General features: G+C 34.2%; 1 protein-coding gene across 1 annotated transcript; it reads right to left on the bottom strand.

Moving 5' to 3' along the window:
* Window positions 1–251: 251 nt before the first annotated feature.
* On the bottom strand, window positions 252–874 carry LOC114210198 (large ribosomal subunit protein uL16-like). Its single transcript, XM_088019687.1, has 2 exons — window positions 795–874; window positions 252–686 (listed from the first exon to the last, which is right to left on the bottom strand). The coding sequence occupies exon 2, from the start codon at window positions 552–554 to the stop codon at window positions 252–254; it is 303 nt and encodes a 100-aa protein (XP_087875813.1). The 5' UTR covers window positions 555–686; window positions 795–874.
* Window positions 875–22,801: the final 21,927 nt, after the last annotated feature.

The raw sequence follows: 22,801 nt of genomic DNA, 5'->3' as shown, positions 1-22,801 counted from the left end.
AGAACAAGAATTGAGGTGGTGATGTAAATGAGATTTCAAGAATTGAGGAGTTTGTGGGACCCAACTGGGTACATATAACCTGTTAATAAGTGAATGTAGTACTTAAGAATGAAATAAAATATTATTTTTTAATTTATATGTAGTGGTTTTGCATATGAGTACTGAATTTTGGGAATTTATTTATTTATTTATTTATGACAGGAAGTAGGTTTTATCAGTGGGCATGAATAGAGGGGACAGTGCCAAGGTTCTCATGAGTTCAGAGCCCACCATTTGTCCAGGGGGCCACAATTAGGGATATATTTAACCCCACGGCCATCTGGGATGAGCCACTTTTCCGCCACCACGTCTTCAAATTCATCAGCATTAAACTTAGCCAAGCCCCATTTCTTGGAAATGTGGATCTTCTGGTGGCCAGGGAACTTGAACTTGGCCCTGCCTAGGGCCTCAATCTCATGCCCCTTGTTCTGCGGCTTGGTAGGGATGGACATGATGACTTGGCGAACATGGACCCTGGCTACTCTGCCCTGGGGCTTTCCAAAGGCACCCCGCATGACTTACAGGACGACATCCTGTTGATGTGGGTGCTGTGGAAGGGCTGGAGCTATCCTCGGATGTGAAAATCATCTTTGCCACAGCTTTTCACTATGTACGTGCTGGCACAAATAAGGGCAGCCTCCAGGGCTTCAGGGGAGAGCTGCTTATATTCATCTGACGCCATGTGGCTGCAGAGAGGGAACTCATCCACTTTTGCCTTCTTCCACCCCAGGTCAAAGATGCAGATCTTGGCATCAGGGACACCTCTGCAGAGCAAGATTTTGGGATACAGCTTGTTCTTACCGTATGGTTAACACTGAGCAGGGCGGCAGCCCATGGAGACACCAAGATTTTCAGTGGTGCGCCGAAGGAAATGATTCTAAAGTTTTGGAATAACAACTTATTACGTTGTGTAGACCTAGCTACTTAATAAATAAAACTGTTAAGGATTTATTTTGGCCTCAGAGCACTGTGAAAATATTACTGATAACAGAAAATTTGAGAACCAGTGGAGCCAGATTGTTTTCTATTTTTACTTTTGTTATTTACTGAAATTCAGGATTTTTTCATATTTTTCCAGTTCTATTGAGAAATAATTGACAAACATTGCTGTAGAAGTTTAAGGTGTACAGCATAGCATAATGGTTTGATTTACATATGTTGTGAAATGATTACCAGAATAAGTTTCATTAACATTCAACATCTCATATAGATACAATGAAAAGAAAAGAAAAAAAGAAACACATTTTCCTTGTGGTAAGAACTCTTAGGATCTCTCCTTTAACAATTTTCCTATATCTCATACAGCAGTGTAAACTATGGTCATCGCGTGATACGTTACATCCGTAGTACTTATTTGTCTTTTAACTGGAAGTTTGTACCTTCTGATCACCTTCCTCTACTTTTAATTCTTAGAACTCTAGGAAACATTATTTATAGAAAAATGATGTGATGAAGCTGTTGATGTTACAAGAAATTATTTGTGGAAGTGAATTTGTGGCCATGGTCCTAATCACTTTCAATTTGTTTACCACTAATAGAACTTGGAAACAATATTCAATTTGGATTTGTAACAAAAAAAATATCAAAAATAGTGAGTTTTCAGTTTTGGGAAAATTTCAAGACATAGTTTTGAAACTCTTTGGATTTGACAAGACCCAGTTGAATTCTGCCAAGGCACTCTTTTTCCTAGTTTTTTAGGCTCTTGTGTATTTGTGGAGAAATTTAATCCTTATGTTACTGATTCATTTACACTTAACTCATCAAAGTATTTGGTAAATACATTTGATATCCAAAGAGCTTTATGAGAAGTTACATCTGGAAATTCTAAAGTTTTATAAATCATTCTTGAACTTCATTTCTTTAAACCAGAAAATCACATTTTTCTAAAGCATGTAGAACTAGAACCTCAAATTTGACTTTAATTTGGTACACTTCTGAAACCAAGTAAGAGTAAACTGAGTGAAACATTTTTGAATATTCCTCTTGTAAGGTATATCAGTGTAGTGGATTTGGGTTTTCCCTAATGGCATAATAGTTCAATAATTAAAAATCTGAGTAATAGTCAAATATTTTATGTGTGTTGTTTTTTAATGGAAATGTTCCCTATCAGGATAAAAAATTGCATTTTAATCATTTTGAAAGCTCTCTTAGTGAGTAAATTTAACATGATAAGCCATATTGGCTAATTAGTTATCTGATTTTTCATTGGCAAAAACTTCAAAACCAACAAAATAGCCTGTGTCATAGTATTTTAAGTGTGATAAATGTTGTGCATGACCTCAGGAATGTGTCCTAAAGCAAGCAATGGTTAGCATGTTAAAAAACAAAAACTTTAAAAAATGCATTAGATCATGTCTGCAAAAGACAAATGTTTGTTAATAACACTGTGTTATTTGGCCTAACTTTTTTAATGTCCTAAACATAAGGCATTAATGAAATAAGATTACACTCTAAGCAAATACTAGATGTGAGTAATCTTATTTCTATTCAGCAATCAACTTACTAAAACAAAATGTGTAGTTCCCTTAGATACACAAAACAATGTAGTATCATCAGGACATTTATTAGGTAAACTGTATGAAGTTGCCATTTTTACATTAAAAACTGGTCAAATACAGGCAATTTCACATGGCTGAACCTGTATCTGGTCATAAACAAATCAGTATGGAAAGTATTGTTTCTAGAATCGCTCTACGAGGAAGATCCAGTTTACATATTTTAGAAAAATCTATTCATATTATTATATTTTTTTTAATCCAAATATATTCTTAATCTGGGAAATGGACTTCAAACTTTGGTAGTTCTTCAAGTCTGTCAATCAATGCAGCCAGGTTCCATAGCTTTAACCCATAGCTAAATCACAGTGGAATAAAAAATAGTACATTTAATTTCCTTCATGTTCTCTGTCTGCTCTGCATCTATTGCCTTTGCTCTAAGACCCATGCTGATGGGACACTGATAGTCATGGAAGCAGAGAGAAAGGGGAATATGGTGAAGGACAGACTGGCTCATAAAACTTCCACAAAGTCGGACAGTTCCCTCTGCTCACATTTCACTGGCCAAAGCAAATTACATGACAACATCTATGGAAGTGAAGAAGCACACTGCTGCCAGGTGCCCGAGGAATGAGAGAACAGAATATTGGTAAACAGTTTTAATGACTGCAATCCTGACATTTTAAATTAGAGTTCTTATATATGAAAGATCTACTTCAGAATGCAAACTTGCAGTAATGCCTCATGTTATTCCAAGTACAACTAAATTACTAAAAAGTGAATGCTGGAGGTATAAAAATTTATTATGCATAAAATCTAGCAAAGACAGTAAAAAGTACTGTGAAGGATGGGGGAAAGGATATTTGTACCATTATCGTATTTGGATGAACTATCTTGTCTAGGCTTAAATTAGATTAACACTTACTGAAGTAAGTGAAGTAGGACTGTCATATAAACCAGTGGATATGATCTCAACCAGAGATGACGATTCTTCAGGGAGCCAAATAGACTGTTGACTGTGGCTTGCCATTGTGTCTACCTCAGTCAACTGGCTGATGTTGATTCAATTGAGACAGAGGGGAAAATAATAATCAAGCTCTTTATTTGATTTTTGCCTTTTGAGGGCTTATTGGATGCTTACAGAAATACATTTCACGCACATTTGCCTTTCCCTTCTTTTTTCTTTTCTTATCTGTCACTGTATGATTTTAGCATAGCATTCTACATAGCCAAGGCCTGGAATAACAGACACCACCACAAAATGTATCATTTTGTTTTGTAAGGAAGCAAATTGTATATGCAAGATGGTCAAACAATTCATACACTAGTAGGAGTAAATTAATTAAATATCTTTTTACATGAGACAAAATAATTTCAAGAAAAAAATATAGATAATAAAAATTAAAGTTAATTTGCACAAATTGGGGTAAAGATTCAAACAAAAGACATTAACGGGTAGAACATTAAGTTTCTTTAGGTTAACCAGTTAACCAACATAAGCAATTTTGAAATAACTATTAATGACATATTTAAGAATCTATAAGCATCAATATTGCAATATTCTAGCTTTTTAGATAAATTATTTTCAAATTAAATTTATTTCTTGATTCAAGAATCTTAGATCAAACACAGTGGTAGTATCACTAACTGCTCCCAGTGTAGTTATAAAAGGACAAAAGGGCTAAACCCAAGATAAACTCAAGGCACCGCAGGTCATTTCCTCTAGCATAGAGCTTCTCTTTGCGTGATTTAAAAGACATCTGATATTGCTATGGGGTGGAAAGTTGACTCATTAGAAAGGAATGTGAATGTCTTACTTAGAGACCTCCTTGCTGCCATGACAGATTATATTAGTCCAGCAAGCAACAGAGAAAACAGCATTAGTGAAACTGTATGTGAGTGGTCTGGTTGGTTTTATTCATTCTGATCTGACCACCTTCAGTTTTCTTTTTAAATGTAGCTATAGTTTTCTTTTGAAATGTAGCTACTCCATATTCAAGGAAGAGGGACCATTATGGCAACATCATACAACTGTTAAGGATTCAAATACTAGGTATTAAATTTAAAATATTACAGTAAATGCATTGTTAATGTAAATACAATGTCAGGCATATAATATAAAAGACCCAATGTTATTTTTCATAGAAGTACTTTCTTTAATTAGCCATCATTTATTAATGGCTGGAGTTTGACATTTTGCAATAAAATTTTAATCATTTTTAAACAACATGTTATTTTCCATGAGTGAGTCTCTGCCTACTGGATAGGTCCAGAAATATTTTTATATTCTCTATTTCCTTTTGACTTTTTTCTTGGCATCTACGTTTGTATCATCTTGTTCTCCAGATGGTAGGTCCTTGCCTATGAGGCATGGCTCAAATATTCTGCTATTAACTTTTCTAGATCCTTCACATAATATATAACCTTATCCACGGTGTTTTATTGAGTTCACTCTCGGCTTTGTGGCTTCCATGGTATGACTGTCTGGAGATATTGTTTCACTTCAAAGGCCTAAATCAATCCCATTCTCATCTGCTGCTTCCAAGATCCAATTTTCACACTCCCACCAAGCAAGAGGTCAAATCAATGATTTTACCATCTTTTTTTTTTCTTTTTCTTTTCTTTCTTTCTTTTTTTTTTATACATTGACATTCTTTTAAATGTTTTTAATGAGCCCAAAGTGCCAACAGGATCTTGGCCAACTTTTCCACGTTTACCTGTCTACTGTAATTCCATCTATTATTCAGCAAACCTCCAAAGAGTTATTTTTTTTATATTTTGTCCTTTATGCTTTCTATACATTGCTTAACTAAATTAAGTTAAAAGTTGAATTTAGTAAGCTATTTGAAAAGAAATGATCAATCTAATTTTTGAAAATTCTTTTCTATAAGGTCTTCATCAAGCGGATAAAGATTTCATATTTCTGTGAATTTATGATTTATTTCTTACCATAAGTAGTTTTTTTTACCACATTTTAGCATTAAGAAAAAATATTTATCATTAGGAAAGATAAAAAGTTAGATTTCATGCGCTTGGTTTAGTTTCTACCTTTCAATACATATTTACCCTCTTTAACATAGAGTTTTCTACTTTAAGAAAGAGTTTTGGTGTGATTTAATGTTGTCTATTAATTCCTTATGTTCAATGCTCGATAGGAGGAGACTTAAGGACCCCAATCCACAAAATATCATGAAGCTATTTCTCTTGCACTTATACCTGGAAATATCCTGGAATTTTTTGGACTTTTCTCAATAACCTCCAACCCCCAAATCTCTGCCTACACCATAGGCAGTGACTCTTCACAACAGAGATAAGTTTATTATTTTCACAGACTTCAGCTAAAAGATATAAACATCTTATAGTGAGAGAAACTCTTCTACTCTCGTTCTAGGGATAAATTTTATTGGAGCCAAGACAAGCAACGTATTTCTAAAAGAAGTTTCATTTAAAAGATGAAATTGAGTCAAAGAAAAAAATATTTATAAAATGTTATCGTTCAGACTTTTTAACAGATGCAAATATATTTTGCCTTTTTATTTTTTTTTTACCTCCCAATTTTATAGGATGGCTTTTTGTTGGTTTAATTCAGTATCTTAAATAAATGTATGCTAACTTTAAACAGTAAGTCCCAAAGCTATTTGGCAGTATTATTTTCAGATTGCACTTGAACTCCCTCCATCTTTATGTTAAACCTCATTCCAATGAACAGGCAAGACAAGATTGGTATAATATTTAAACAGAAACAAAGAAGGTTCTGTCCATAGCTGCAAATGATGTTGATGCAAAACCACTACCCTGGTACTGAGTGATGAGTGCTACCCAGATAAAGAGTCATAAGCACCAACAAGTATCATTTCGATAGTAATCCCAGGGAAGTAGAGCACTTCAGACATTCCTTAAGGGAAGATAATTGATACCAAGTTACACACAAGCAATTTACTACTAAAAGCAAATAAAATAGTTTGAGGATCCTTTATATTTCTTTCCCTTTGAAGCGGAAAATGTCCTATTCACTTAACAATAGGAGGAATTGTACTAAGAATCAAAAATGGAAGAGGAGATATGGCAACATACAGGATGAGATTAGCAGTTTGGTGTCTAATCATCTGAATGAATAACCAAGCTTAACATTGTTAAAATGTACTCGGTTGATTCACGGATCTGTACTTCTGAAACAAATAATGCAATATATGTTAAGAAAAAAAAAAGAAGATAGCAGGAGGGGAAGAATGAAGGGGAGGAAGTCGGAGGGGGAGATGAAACATGAGAGACGATGGACTCTGAAAAACAAACTGAGGGTTCTAGAGGGGGGGTGGGGGGATGGGTTAGCCTGGTGATGGGTATTAAAGAGGGCACATTCTGCGTGGAGCACTGGGTGTTATGCACAAACAATGAATCATGGAACACTACATCAAAAACTAATGATGTAATGTATGGTGATTAACATAACAATAAAATTATTTAAAAAAATAAAAATAAAAAATAAAAACAACCACAAAGTCAGTTATTAACAAAAAACAGTAAGTAAAGATGGTGTTATTTAGACACAGATTACAAGATTTAGGGCTTGAATAGTTAATGCCTTGACAACTTCCCACCTATGAATGGAAATTAAAAAAAAAATCATGATCATTTTAGACTATCACAGATTGAGTGATGTGGATCAAATTGTGCACCCCAAAATTCGTATGTTGAAATCTCTAGGGCGCCTGGGTGGCTCAGTTGGTTAAGCGACTGCCTTTGGCTCAGGTCGTGATCCTGGAGTCCCGGGATCGAGTCCCGCATCGGGCTTCCTGCTCAGCAGGGAGTCTGCTTCTCCCTCTGACCCTCTTCCCTCTCATGCTTTCTATCTCTCATTCTCTCTCTCTCTCAAATAAATAAATAAAATCTTTAAAAAAAATAAAAAGAAATCCCTAAATCACAATGTGATTATATTTGGAGATAGGACCCATAGGAGGTAATTAAGGTTAAATGAGGTCATCAGGGTGGGGCCCTATTTTAATAGGATTAATGTCCTTATCTGAAGAGACACAAAAGAGTTCCCTCTTCTATTCTCCACATGAAGATCTGGCAAAAATGGAGACCCTCTGCAAGTCAAGGGCAAAGCTCTCACCAGCAGTCAAATTAGCTAGCACCTTGATCTTGGGCCTCCCAGCCTGCAGAGATGTGCGAAATAAATTTCTGTTATTTAAGCCAGCCAGTCTATGCTATTTCATGATGTCAGCCTGAGCAGACTAAGGCACTGGAATTGGAGCATTTGATGGAATGTTGAGGACAAAGGAATTTGTAAGACTTGGTAATCAAGATTTTTTTTTCCCTTTCCTTACTGCACAGTAATAAAGTCTGTTAACTCTTGTTCTTGCTGGAAGGGTATAGACTATCATCATTGTTTCTTCAACGGTTCTAAAGATAATTCGGCGAATATGTTTTGAAAATTTCAGGTTTCAAGGTAAACACAAACCTTAACATGCAAAGTTTTTCTTAATTTGCAACCTTTAAACTTTATTCAAACTGTTTATATTCAGAAGAACAATTGCCACTGAATTCTGAGTCCAAACCATCAGGGTAGAACTTGCCACCTTGCCATTTGTGTTGCCCAGTTTTATTAATATATTGGGATTGCAAAAGTAAATTAATTTACTTTACATGAAGTTGGTCATGGCCTAAGTCCGCAAATGTTCAATAGGAAATTTTATGAGGGCATAAGTCAGAAAAGAGTACCAGAAACCAATTAAATATGCCAGAATTTCTTTTTCAATTGTAGATATATTCTATTTATCATGCACTATTAGCAGTATGTTCGCCAAAAAAATAGAACAACATTGCTGACAAACGTTGTTGGATTAAAAGTCCATTAATGAGCTTCTCTTACAAAATAGCTTCTTTCAACTTGATCGGCCATGTCTCTTCTAATGATTTAAACATGGTTCTTTAAATCTTAAAATCAAAACCAGGAGGTATAGTATAAATCACTGAAATTCAAGTTCTCTTAAGTGGCATATGAATGGTTACAAAAAAATACATGATTATTCCCTCTGCATTAGAGAACCTGAGAGCTCCTTTCACTTTCCTTTTAGATTCCATTTCTTCCTTTGGCAGGTGTCCAGTTAGGCAATGACATATATAAATTATCCTGTGTGGACAAAGAATTCTTCTAGGCAAGAAAGAGAGATGAAAATGAAGATGATGTCATAGACTAGAACTATATTTTAGAAAAGGAGAAAGGGAGTATTTTCATTTGGCTGTATCATGACCCATGCATTCTATCTTTGATATGTGAGGAATTGCACCATCTATGATCCCGCATATCAGTGAGGTCTATGTACCTGGCACAGAGATAAGCACTTTACATGAATTCTTTTCTAATTTTTCACAAATTTCATTAGGTTGATAGTAGTATTGCCACAACATTAAAGATAAAGAACTGAGACTCAGAACTAGTTATGTAACTTTTTCTCAGTAACACTGCTAATTAATGGTGGTGCCACAGCTAAGTATCCAGTCTGTCTAGTTGAAATGCCAATGTTAATTTGCTTCCTTTATATGGACTCTGTATAGAAACTGGCCTCCTCACCAATATCAGCCTACCGTTAGCAAACTTTGTTACCAGATAGGCAGGTCTTTGGGGATGTGGCAAAATACACACATGGAAAATTACACTTTAAATCAAATTAACAGAAAGTGAAAACTAATTTACCTTCTCATTTATGCTGCCATTTCCATTTCAATGATTTCTGGCATTCTTTTCCCAAGGTATTTGCAGCATCATTAGACAACTTAGATAAGGGAGCAGACCTACCAGCTTGGGTAGGTCAAGTCCTGGGGGGAACCGGTACAGCCCTAGGTGATAAAATGCATTAAGTCTGGGGAGCACAATAGTTTCAAGCAAGTTGTCAGCAGAGGCCTGAGATAAAGTAGTTGGTTTCCCAGTAGATGGCAGCAAAAGCAAAATACGTGTAGACAGTATGGCAGAATCTGGGTGATTGGGCAGAATCAAAATCAGAGAAACTCATGGGTAAGTAGCAGATCCAAAGGCAAAAGAGCATGAGATTCAGGATGTCAGTCTCCAGGTAACCTGACTGTTATTAGTAGAGGAGGGAACGGAATCTAAGGAAAATGGCGTACTAAATATTCATCATCACAGAGACAATGTTGACCCAACATAGGCAGCAAAAAGGAATTGGGTTGGGGGATCTCCACAGTTACAAAAGTTTAACGCATAGAGGCTGATAAGCAGTGCACATGAGTAGGAACAAGGGCTAAGAATAAAAGGTTAGAGCTGAATCAAGAAGCAGAATCTGGTGGTATTGAATACCAAAACGAGCCTTACATCATCACACAAAATCCATAAGTTTCTTTCTTTCTTTAATTTTCCTGTTGATTCATCACCATTTCCTCTGACCACTCTAATCAAGAGCATTTTTACATGGAGACCATAACTAAAAATTGTAGCCTTTCTTCAATTCCTCTCTACTTGTGGAACTCAATACATTTCCTTCCACTCCTGGTCTTTCCTTTCCTTCCTTTCCTTCCTTTGAGTCCCTCTTTTACTACCCTTCTCCCTTTGAAGCAGGCTCTCAGGAAATTAGTCATCTTGCATCACAACATCACTTCTCATAGCAGCAGGCATTTGGGGCTGTGGCTTGATGGCCCAGGAAGTCTCATCACCATAACTGCCGACTGGTGAAAAAAAAAAGATGCAGTCCACTCTTCTCTCCTCTTAAATACCATGTCCTAATCCCAAGGCAACGGAGCGGGGTTGTATCCATTACTCAGTGATGACCCTTTTTATTAAATTGCAGGATTCTTAGAGCATCAGAAGATGAACCATTAACCTACATTATATCTCAAAGAACAAAAATTATCTATGTGTTGAGGAAGTTCCTAGCAAGATTAAACTCTGTGTCAAATAGTAATTTGCTATTTTGGGTGTTGGGTAGAAGAGCTTAACAACAAGGAAGAAACAAAAAAGATAAACATTCCTTTCTCCATTGATTCAATATTTTTCTGTTTCCATTTTAAAAATTCTGCTAACTACTTCAGAATGAGTAATCTAGGATTGAGAAATCCAACAATACTGTTCTAATCATAGTAGGGCATATGCAAAGTGTATTATTGTAGTGTGTAAGCCTTACATTGCTGATGTATACATTTACAACCATGACAGTGAATTTTATTAATGTCCATGATATTGAGGAAGTCCAGGTCCTTAAATTCCACATTTTCCTTAGGATTAGTGTGTTTTTTTCAAGGGGCTCCAAATTTTCATATCACATCCCCTGCATTGATATTACATTTCAAATGTCCTAACTTTGGTGTTTCCAAACAATTTTTTAAATAATTAGCTATAAATATATGAGAAAACCTAAATATAATAGTTAACTCATTTTGAGAAATTAACGAGAAACACGTATCAGTCAAATTCAGTCTTTAATTTCTTTTTAAACTGTTTCCTCTCTTGAAACAAAAGAGTAACTAGAACCTGGAATTCTACAATTTAGTACAAAATTTTTCTTTCATTGACATGTACACAGTGTGGTTGAGGTGACTAATTTCAATTCTAATAAATATGGTAAAGTTTCTCATACAACAGGGATCAACAAACTTTTTCTGTAAAGAACCAAATAGTGAATATTTCAGCTTTGGAGGACATATGGCTTCTGTTTTAACTACTTAACTTTGCCATTGTAGCAGGAAAGCCGCCATAGACAATATGCAAAAGTATGAATGTGCCATGTTCCAATAAATCTTCATTTACAAAATTAGGTGACAGGATGAATTTGGTCCACAGGCTGTAGTTTCTGACCTTAGCATGAGAATTTCTCTCTTACTGCTTTGACCTTAAATCATTTCCCAAAACTTTGTAGGAAGCTGTATATATAACTAGTATTATTATATGGAATAGTTGTGCATGTTTGTATTCACGATATCTTATCAAGTTCATGTAGATATTCATAGGCATCTGACCTATTTTTCTCTTCCAGTTTTATAGATAGAAATGTTTGGCCTGATGGCATAGTTAAATAAGAAGGACACAATACAAAACAAAAGTATCTATAATAAACATTTTCTCCTTCTTACTTTTCTGTATAAAACAGTCTCATAGAAAACCAATGCCATTTATGGAGTTACGGAATGTTAGATGAGAAGGGACTTTAGTGATCATTTAGTGTAAGTTCCTATTTTGCAGATGAGGATACTGGCATAAATAAATTGATTGTTCAAATCAATATCGATAGGGAAAACAAGACAAGCAAACCCAATTCCAGAGTTCAAGTCTAGCCTTCTAACCCTTTGGTATAGTGATCTCACAAAATCCAGTAACATTTTTAAAATCTCTCATAATCACTTGGTAAGTAGGAGTAGAGGAGAAGAAGCAGCCTAACATTCTGACTATTTACCAAGATTCAAACAATGGTGGTTTAATTTCTCTGCCATGCTCTGAAATTGACTCAAAATGAACTTGTATTTTCCTCACTTTGTCAATATTACCAGTTATAAGACATTATATATTTAGTGAAATATAAACAGCGTGTTATTCCATTTCCGCAATGGAAGCTGCACACTTCCCTTGTAAAAAGTATCCCTTTAACAATAAAATCTATAGAGGCAAGAACTAATTCATTTCTATAAATCTCTATGTGATCTCTTCAGTGTTAATAACAACCCAGCTTTGATCTGCATCTTATCTTTTAGAAAAGTGAAGGTCAATCTAGTTTTGGTTGTAGCGTGTGTGTGCGTGTGTGTGTGTGTGCGTGCGCGTGTGTGTGTTCCCCTGTGAGCTTATGGAGATGAGCAGAATGTGTGCGGAATGTGATCTCCATGAGGGTACCAGAAGCTGGATGTGAGGTTGCTAGGCAATTTTCCCTATTGTTTTAAACAAAGTGCACAGGGCTGGCCGCAGCTGTCAGAGTTCCTGGCTCTTAAGAATAACAGAGCTGAAAAACACAAAGAACAAAGGTCTTCCACAATAAATGGCAATAAATAACAGGAACTTTCTGTGCCAGTAAATGCAGGCACTTGGATGTTAAAGCAATTAATAGGGTTAACAAATACAAGAGGTCATTTGAATTCTATTTGTTGTCAAATACTTTTTTCCCCTGGACACTTTAATTTAAATGGTAAGACAGTCTGAAAAGAGAATGGTAGACTGCAATTTTAATAAATTATTCCTTTAAAATCACCGTTTTCTTGCTTCCTTATTTTTATTTTATTCACGCAGAATTTCACCTCAGGAGCAACAGTATAAACCCTACTCTAAATATGTTTTGAAGATTTTAAGTAGAAACAAATTCTACATTTTATGTTAAAAAAAAAAACAGTTCGTTCAATTGAACTATCTCCTTAAGACTCTTTTTTTACCCCTTTATATAAACCACATCCATTCTTCAACCTTTTTCTCTTTATCATGGAGGTGGTTACACAATGCTATACACATAGTGAAATTGAATAGAGCTACACACACACATACACACACATGAGATCATTTATAACGGTTGAAATCTGAATAACTTTGATAGGTTCTATTATTGTCAATTTCTTGGTTGCGACAGTATACTGTAGCTGTGTAAGAGACTGCCATTGGCCGAGGTTGTGGTGCATGAGACTTGTCTATACATAGCTTTGCAAATTCCTGTGAATCTAGAATTATTTCAATATAAAAGTTTTCAAAACAAAACAGGTCCTTAGTTTCTAATATTTCAAAATTATAGATTTTTTTTCCTTAAACCATAAATCTTAGTCTTGTTGGTTTACTTCCTATCAGTGTGTGGATGGTTCTTTCCTTCAGTTGATTTGTATTTGAGCACCCATTTCAAAATCAATTTGAGAAGATGGAACTCAGATATTTCCGGCCAATCAAATTTTTGATATATTACTGGGCTTAAAGGTTAGTTGTACAATGATTTTTTAAAAAATCTATTAAAAATAAATAAAATCTATTTATGGAATCTGAACTTTTGAGAAATCTGAAAGCAAGCATCATTCTGAAGGGAATGATGGTTTAGGAATTTGTATACTAAGAAACAAGTCTTTTCAAACCAACATTCTTTGTTTTTCCAAGCGAGTGTGTGTGTATGTGTGTGTGTATTATAACTTTTCATTTTGAAATAAATATAGATTTTTTTGGAAGTTGCAAAGATAGTACATAGAGGTTCCATGTATACCCTTCACTCAGCTTCTCCTCCCTTCTCCCACAATGATTACATCTTGTATAACTATAATAAAAATCAAAACCAGGAATTCATATTGATACAGTGTTTGTGTAGAATTCTATGTTACTTTAACACACATATATGTAGACTCTTCTAACCACTACCTCAATCAAGATTAAGACCTTTTCCATCATCACAAAGAAGTACTTGTGTTGACATTTTATCAATTTATATGGAGTGTAGAAATTTCACCTCCTCTCCAGGCTCTCACTCTTCCATCACTCATAATGTAATTATCTTAAATATTCCTTCACAGATATTGATATCCATATCAGATAATGTTACATTTTATGCTCTGTCAAATATAGTTCAAAACACTCAAGAGAAGAAGGAAAATGTATTTATATTCACTTTTTTTCATTATTCTCTCTTCCTTCTTGATGTTTTAAAATGCTTTCCTTATTGTTTTTCTGTTTAAAGAATTACCTTTTTCCCTTCCTTTTAAGGGAGGTCTACCAGTGATAAACTCTCTTAGTTTTCCTTCTTCTGAGAATGTCTAATTCCCCCTTCACTCCTGAAGGATATTTTTGCTGGATATAAGGTTCAGGGCTGATAATTCTTTTCTATCAGCATTTGAAAAATGTGTCACTTCTTTCTTGCCTCCATGGTTTTCTGATAAAAAATATATTGTCATTTGAATTGTTTTTTTTCTTACAGTCAAGGTTTAATTTCTCTTGCTATTTTCAAATTTATTTCTTTTTCTTTACTTTTCAAAGTTTCCTTTACTTTCCAAAAGTTTTTTTTTTTATTTGATGTTACTGCTTATTATTTCAAATAGTATCTGTATTTACTTTTGAAACATTTCCCATGGAATACAAGCATAAAGTAAGAAAAGTCATTAAAACTTCCAAATTCAAAAAGCATGTAGTATGTTACAAAACTCAGATTTTACCCATTTTTTCCCTATTTCTTATATTCCTAACTCTAGGCTTCCCACATTTGCACACAGCTCTTAACCAATTAGGTTTTGTTGGTATTATTGTTGTTGTTGTTTTTACCGAGTCATCACCTACATATAACACCCATTGCTCATCATAATTGTTCCAGTTAGTTTTTAGGCATTTAGAGATTGAAGATGAAAGGTTAAATACTAAACTGTCACTTCTTTGTTACTAGCCACACTAATACATAATAAGCCTTTTCATATTCCCATTAAACACTTATTTTATTTCATTACTTCAAAGCAATCAGCCTGTCTCAGAAATTTTATTTCCTTTTTTTGTCCTCGGTGTCTTTCTACCGCCATTAAGACAGACAGTTAAGCCCACAACATCATACTTATAGGCAGGAGTGGAGGCTTTGGGGTTTTTTTTTAAGTCTTACTTCCTCCTCCCAGAAATTAAGTAGAACATATAGGGTCCTGAGTCTGAGATTGTTTTCCTACAATGTGAAGAATTGCAATGTAAATCAGAATAGGCAAACTTGGTTTTCAAGTCTTTTTGAATTACTCATACTTGAATGTTTGAGGGATAATCTGAAAAGGTGTGAGTAAACTATATTGTTTGAAAAGAAAGTACAAGTTTTATGTAGTAAACAAAACATTTTTCTTCTTGTAGAAAAGCCTTACTATAAACTTAGTCTAAGTCTTAAGCTAGCCAATGTTATAAAGTCCATGCTTAAAACAATAAATGGCTAGCCCATACCTAATTAGTCTGTAGGTAATATTGTAAGTACAGCAGTGTTATAAGAGTACTTCCACTGATGATAAAGAACATTCTGGTGTCTGTCAACAAAAGAAACTTTCAAGACAGGTAAACATAATTTCCACATATGCCATTAGAATTCTACATAATGTCTGTGTGCACTACATGCTCTTCCAGGAATAATAGAGTGTCTCTACTCCTCATATTAAAATATTTATCTAAGTGTTAAAATAAAATTTTGAAGAGCTTTCTGGGAATTTTATGGTTTAGGCAATTGAGTTCTGAGAAAGCACTCTGTACTAGTTTCAAGGAACTTATTTTCTTTCAAGACTAATGACTGAAATTAAACACTTCCCTTCATAATTTGTAAGATGTTTATTATGTACCTACAGTTTGTCACACTTTGGGGATACAAAAATAAACAAAATGAGTCTTGTCAAGCTATGGTAGCATGAGGTAGGGCTCCTAACCTGTGGGAGCTGTGGATATTAAGATAGTCAGAAAAAAAACTTCCCAGAAAAAGGATGGTATTTCTATTAGGTCTTAAAAATATGGTGACATTGAGAGACTTGGGGGTGACAGTAATTTTTTTTTATATTTTATTTCAGAGTAATAAATTACAATCTTATTTTTTTATATTTTCCACCACATTTGGTTCAAGGTGAGAAGAGAAAGAAAAACACAATGAGAGGTAAATGTTATGTGCCAGGCATTGTTTTAGATATGTTATAAACAACAAATCATTTATTCTTCAAAATTAACTTGTAAGTTATATTACATTATTATCATAATCATTTATAAGATGAGGAAATGGAAAGACCAAGATGTTCTAAAAGCCAATGGGAGATTTTTAAATTTGTATAGCTGAAACTAGAGCCTTCATTTTTTTTTTTATTATGTTTCTTTGGCATAGGGATTATTTTTAAAGATATTATCCATTTATTTGAGAGAGAGCGAGAGAGGTCACACAGGGAGAGAAAGACTCGCCACTGAGGGGGCGCCCAATATGGGATTTGACCCCAGGACCTTGTGATCATGACCTGAACTGAAGGCAGACGCTTAATCAACTGAGCCACCTAGGTGTTCCAGTTAGCTACCACAATATATAGTTGGAAATGAATACAAGTATTGGAACTAGACAGAACAGCTATCAAACCTTATCTTTACCATTTACCTGTTGTAGAATCTTGGCAACTGACTTAATCTTTTAATGCCTTTATCTTTAAAATGGGAGTAATACTCTCATCTTAAAAATTTTGTGATTAAAGATAGGTTAATCAAAACTTTCAACACTCCCTAAAAAGTCAATAAATATTAGTTGTTTTATGATGTTATAAAGTTTTCTTTCTAAATATATAAAATTAAATTTTATTTGAGCATTTTTCTCCTTCTAAATGTGACCAATACTTTTTTTTTAAAGATATTGATACATACTCCATCTCTCCAATGGAACTTAGTGCATTTTTTTCCCTCTCTCTCTCTCCCTCTCCCATCTGTATCTCCAACTTCATCTCTATCCCCAGGAGCCTTATGTTTGACATTTGCATGTTTTACTTTATCAACATCTCTCCAATATGGACCCTCTACTCTTGCCATCTTAAATGACCTGAAATATGTTGTGCTCATTCATCACTGTACAGCTTTGTTCCTTTTGTTTTCTCTGTCTGGAATGTATCTATCCAGTGTCTTCAATCTTATTCAAATATTCAAACCAGAAGATTTAGTTGAAATCCTGGCCATTCAACAAAGACATCGTCCTATTTATTCTGTTTGACAATATAACTCAGTATCCTCTTATAGAATGCAACAGAAGTTCTCTTAAGCCCCATTACAAGGGATAATTGCATTTCCTCAGAGTACCTGGTTTACTTTTGGCTTATTTATACTGCCAATCATATAATAAATTTTTTGTATCTATGTTTACCTAGTTCTTAGGAACTCTGAGCCCAAATCTGTGGTCCATTTTAGCAGCTGTAAAATACTTGAAAGCATGCTAATTACTACTGTAAGTTGATACATGGATTAATTAACTAATTTTGCTACCCTATTTCTCCTTCTTCCTACTGTATATATTTATATCTTAATTATTGCATGTATTATATTCTAAATGTTCAATAAAATTTTATCTCACAGAAAGTAACCCTACAAAAGGAAACCCCTATGAAATCACTGAAAAATAGAAAAAATAATATAAAACAAATTTAAATTATCTGTAAATAACCAATAACAATCCAAAATATCACTTCAAATATTTGGATCTATTCACATTACATTTTCTATGAATTTTATTTGGTTTTGATTATTTTAACAAGCTTGAAATGTGCCAAAATATAATTTTATATTACATTTTTAAAATTAATATTATATGAGTATTTTCATGTCATTAAACATTATTTGAAAACATGATATTTAGTGGTTTTATAATGAATGTATCATCATTTAATTAAAGTATTTTCATATGGCTGAATAGTTATGCTATGTTCAGCAGTAGACACATTATTACCATGACAAATAGCATTGTGTTAAATATCTTCATTGTTAAATCTTTAGGTTCACATTCTTCATGTAAATTAATGGAAGTGAAAATCTTAATTCATTAGTTGTGCATATTTCAAAAAGGATTAGTACTTGTCAAATTTCTCTTCACACAATTTCTTTATTAATTTGATACTTGTGGGCATTGTAATTCGTTGTATATTTATACTATATGTGTTCCTATAAATCAACATCTTTGGAAGAAGATGTATGAGTAAATACATGAATTAATATATGAATGGATATATTTCCAATCTAAATTTATCTCTCCTCTAAAAACATGTATGAATGATATGTGTTTCATTATTTCACAGCGTTTTGTTTTATGTTCTTTTTTTATCTTCTTTTAGCACTGATATCATTTTTGTCTCTTGAAATCATTAGAAAGACTCTTGAAGAAGTAACTACTTATGTTATTTCTTCCAAATCTCTGTTTTTATCGTATTTGTAGGAATGTAGTTACAAGTCATAGTATACTTGTTGGCTGACAATTAGACTTCACAGTTCACACATACACACACAAAAACACAACAAAACAAAAACAAAAACAAAAAAGAACACAAACCTTTATCAGGAAGTAGTATTTATTGTAGTGAGAATGCAAATAGCCACAGACTCTCTTGTCCTGTAATCAACAACATCATGACAACTAAAAATAATCTCCCCTTACACTGCCCTCATCCAAGAATGTTAGACTGTGACAACATTACATTAAATTCTTTCCTAAATTCTGTTCATAACCTCTCATGTGTCACACTTCAGGACATTGAATACTTAGAGTTTCTAAACAACATGACAATGAGATCATTCCGTTGTCAGATCTCTAAATTCTGGGGGGCACGGATGTGTATTCTTGAAAGCATTTACTCAACCAAGAGAAATGCATAGAACACACAAGAATGATTGAAGAGTCAAATAGCAAGACTACTTTGAGGAGAATGAACCTGAAATGGGTCATACCACACCAACAGTACTGATAGGGTTACTTTGGGGTAAAGTGAACAGCTCACTAGACATGATCACACTGAGTGCCCAGATTATGATCTCTAAATAGTTCTTTTCCACTCATAGGAACTAAGACTTCTTGGGAAAAAAAATTTCAGATTGGGAGCCGAAAATATATAAGATAGATCTGAACCAGCTTCACATACCAAAGAACAAAGAAGCTTTCAGAGCTAGTGTGGTCATATCTAAAGTAAGCAGGAACCAACTGGGAGAGGATCCCACTGGACAATCAGGAATGAAAATTGTGATAGATGGAAACAGATCAAAACAAGTTAGGATGCAGCTTCCTCCAATTTCCTAAATATGTTACATCTATCCAAACTCCTTTTTCTAAAAGCAAATTTTCTTATGTCATTTCCTCAACTATCCTATCTGTTTTTGATGTTTTGTGAGTGTTCATTCACAATTTGGAGGACCTGAATAATCAGTAAAGAGAACCACATGTGAAAAAACAAGAGAGAAACACATGTGTTTAATCTCCTATATTTGATCATATGAAGTTTGGGTCTCAGACTTACTCTTTACGTATTTTTAAGAAAACACACACACATACACATACATGCACACACTCACGTGCATGCACACACACACACACACAGGATCTGCTCTGGCAGACCAAAATAATGTTGAAAGTTGGTTTGGCTTTCTTTGCATGAAGACGAGCCCCCTTTCCTCCTGTCATCTTGTCCCAATTTCATTTTTCTGGTGCAGTTATTTTAATTTCTAATTTGAATAGAAAGAATAAAAAGAATTTGACTATTTTCCAAGAAATAGTTTCCCGAGTGATTTATTAGAAGTAAATTATAGCCAATCAATTTGGATAAAGTAAGTATAGTTGTTAAAAAATAATAATGCAGCAAAACCAACAGAAAAAGAAATCGAAAATTTAATTAGTTCAGTATCTTTGCTGTCTATCAAAACTGTAAAGGTGTAAAGGTGTTGGGGTGCCTTGGTCGCTCAGTCTATTAAGCATCTGCCTTCGGCTCAGATCATGATCCCAGGATCCTGGGATCGAGCCCCACATCGGGCTCCCTGCTCAGCTGGAAGCCTGTTTCTGCCTGCCACTCTGCCTGCTTGTGCACGCACTCTCTCTCTCTCTCTCTCTCTGTCAAATAAAGAAACAAAATCTTAAAAAAAAAAAACAAAACTGTAAAGGTGTTAATGGAAAACCTTCCTATTAAGAAACTACCAGTTTCCGCTGTCTTAAATGATGAATTTCACTTAATATGTAAGAAAGAAATAGCCCTATTTTGCACTACATCTTTAGAGAATAGAACAAAAGGGAATGTGCACCGAAACTTTTTAGGACGCCAGTTATATAACTTTGACATACAAAGTTGACAAACTTTTTACAAGAAAGAAAAGTTACAGTTAAATTTTTTCCATAAAGAAAGATGAAAAATTTTAAATTTAGTATTAGCAAACAAAATTTGGCCATGTATAAAAAGGATAATACACCATCATTAATGAAGTTTATCCAGATATACAAGTTAGCTCTAATATTTGAAAATTTATAAGTATATGGGACACCTGGGTGGCTCAGTTAAGCGCCTGCCTTAGGCTCAGGTCATGGTCCCAGGGTCCTGGAATCGAGTCCCGCATCAGGCTCCTTGCCCCAGCAGGGAGCCTGCTTCTCCCTCTGCCTGCAGCTCCCCCTGCTTGTACCCTTGCTCACTCTCGCTCACTCTCTCTCACCCACGCTCTCTCTCTCTAACAAATAAATAAATAAAATCTTCAAAAAAATAAAAATTTATAAGTATAATTCACCACATTAACAGAAAAAAAGAGAAAGTTATAGTATCATCTCAACAGATGGTAAAATGCATTTAGTTTAGTACACATTTATGATAAACTCTCAACTAATTAGGAATAGAAGTGGAATTTCTTAATCTGATAAAGAATATCTATAAGCAAAAAATGAAAGCGTATCTATCTACAAGCAAACTCATAGTAAAGATCATACTTGATAAAATATTGAGAGCTTTGTCCTGAAATTGGGAAAAAAGTAAGGCTGTATTCTATAATCATCATTATTTAATGTGTCAGTGCAAAAAGTAACATAATGGAATAAAAGGCAAAAATGAAAAGGAAGAAATAAAAGTTCTTATTTGAAGACAATATGATTTATTTTACAGAAAATCTACAAACAATTAGAATTAATTAGTCAGTTTAGCAAGATCACTCAATACAAAGGTCAATATATAAAAATCATCCAAATATTTCCAAATCTCAAAAAAAGAACTAAAAAAAAAGATACCAGTTACCAAGGCATCCATAAAATTAAAGTAACTAAAATCTACATTGAAAACTGCAAAATATTATGGATGAAAATTAAAGCTCTAAATAGATGGAGGGATATAGTGTGTTGATGGATCAAAAGTTTTGTTATACAGATAGCATTTTCTTTCCCAATTGATAAATAGATTCAATTCAATACAACGCCGGGTTTCATATTTTATTTTGTTTTTTTTCTAAATTGATAAAATGATTTAAAAACCCATGAGAAATGCAAAGGCCTAAGAAGAGCCATGGCAATTTGATGAAACAAACAAAGGAGGATTTATATTGATAGAATTAAGACATACTATAAAGATGTAATAATTATGACAGTGGTTTTAGTACAATGATAGAGATAAAAAAGATTCTGTTGGGCATTCCATCTACAAAAATCAATTTCATATGGAGTGCAGACTGAAATGTGAATTACAAACAAGCTCTAAGGGAGAAAATAAAGGACAACAACATTGTCATTTCTGTGAAGACAAGTATTTCTTAAATAAGACACAAATAGAACTAATCATAGAGCAAATAATTGATAAATTTGACTGTATTAGAACTAATTCCTTATGGTTTTCCAAGACATTAGTAAGAGAGAAAAAAGGCAGATTGATAGATTTTGAGAGCATATTTGCTCAACATGCATTTGACTTGAACTTCATACCCAAAATTTAGAAATGATATTTACAGACTAATAGTAATTAAGCAATACAATGGAAAAATGGGCTAGGGGCACCTGGGTGGCACAGTCAATTAAGCAACCAAGTCTTGGTTTTGGCTCTGGTCCTGATTTCAGGGTCATGGGATTGAGTCCCAAGTCTGGCCCTGTGCTCAGCATGGAGTCTGCTTGAGATTTTTTTCTCCATCCCTCCCTCTCCCTCTGCCCCTCCCCCTGTTTGTGCTCTTGAAGAGACTTCATAAGAAGAATAACAAATAACCAAAAAATATTAGAAGCATATTTTTAATCAGTGAGAAAATATAAATCAACATCATACTATCTACCCCAAACCCCAAAATGATTAAGAGGAAAAAAAAGTTTTAAATACCAAATGTTTTCAAGGATTTCAAGTGAAACAATGAGAGTTTTCTCCTACTTACTGCTGAGAAGACTTAATTTCATACATTCATATTAAGAATTGTTGGAAGTAACTAGGAAAAGTAATAAATATCCTATGTCCCAGCATCCACTCTGAGGTATACTCAACAAAAATATACCAGAGGGTGGTTGCAAATCTGAGCAATAATGGTGGAGAGCATACATCACCACCCTTCCCATAAGAGGCAAGATTTGTGTTGACCTAGTCACACTGGTGGTAAGCTATTTTTCTTCTACTTAGGATCTAGATATAACTGCTATTATTCTGGGGCACCTGGGTGGCTCAGTCAGTTAAGCATTTGCCTTCAGCTCAGGTCATGATCCCAGGTCCTGGGATCTAGCCCCGTGTCAGGCTTCCTCTGCCCTCCACCCCCAGTTGTTCTCTCTCTCTCTCTCTCTGTCTCAAATAAATAAATACAAATCTTAAAAAAAAAAAAAAACTGCTGTTGTTCCAATGTAATTAGAAAAACAGCTAAAATTAAAACTGACCAAGTTTAT

Source organism: Eumetopias jubatus, unplaced genomic scaffold (genome assembly GCF_037043125.1).
Source record: "Eumetopias jubatus isolate StellerSeaLion01/CBP00866 unplaced genomic scaffold, mEumJub1_p1.0 scaffold_2, whole genome shotgun sequence".
In the NCBI taxonomy this organism is placed as follows: domain Eukaryota; kingdom Metazoa; phylum Chordata; class Mammalia; order Carnivora; family Otariidae; genus Eumetopias; species Eumetopias jubatus.
This window is presented reverse-complemented; position numbering and strand designations above follow the sequence as displayed.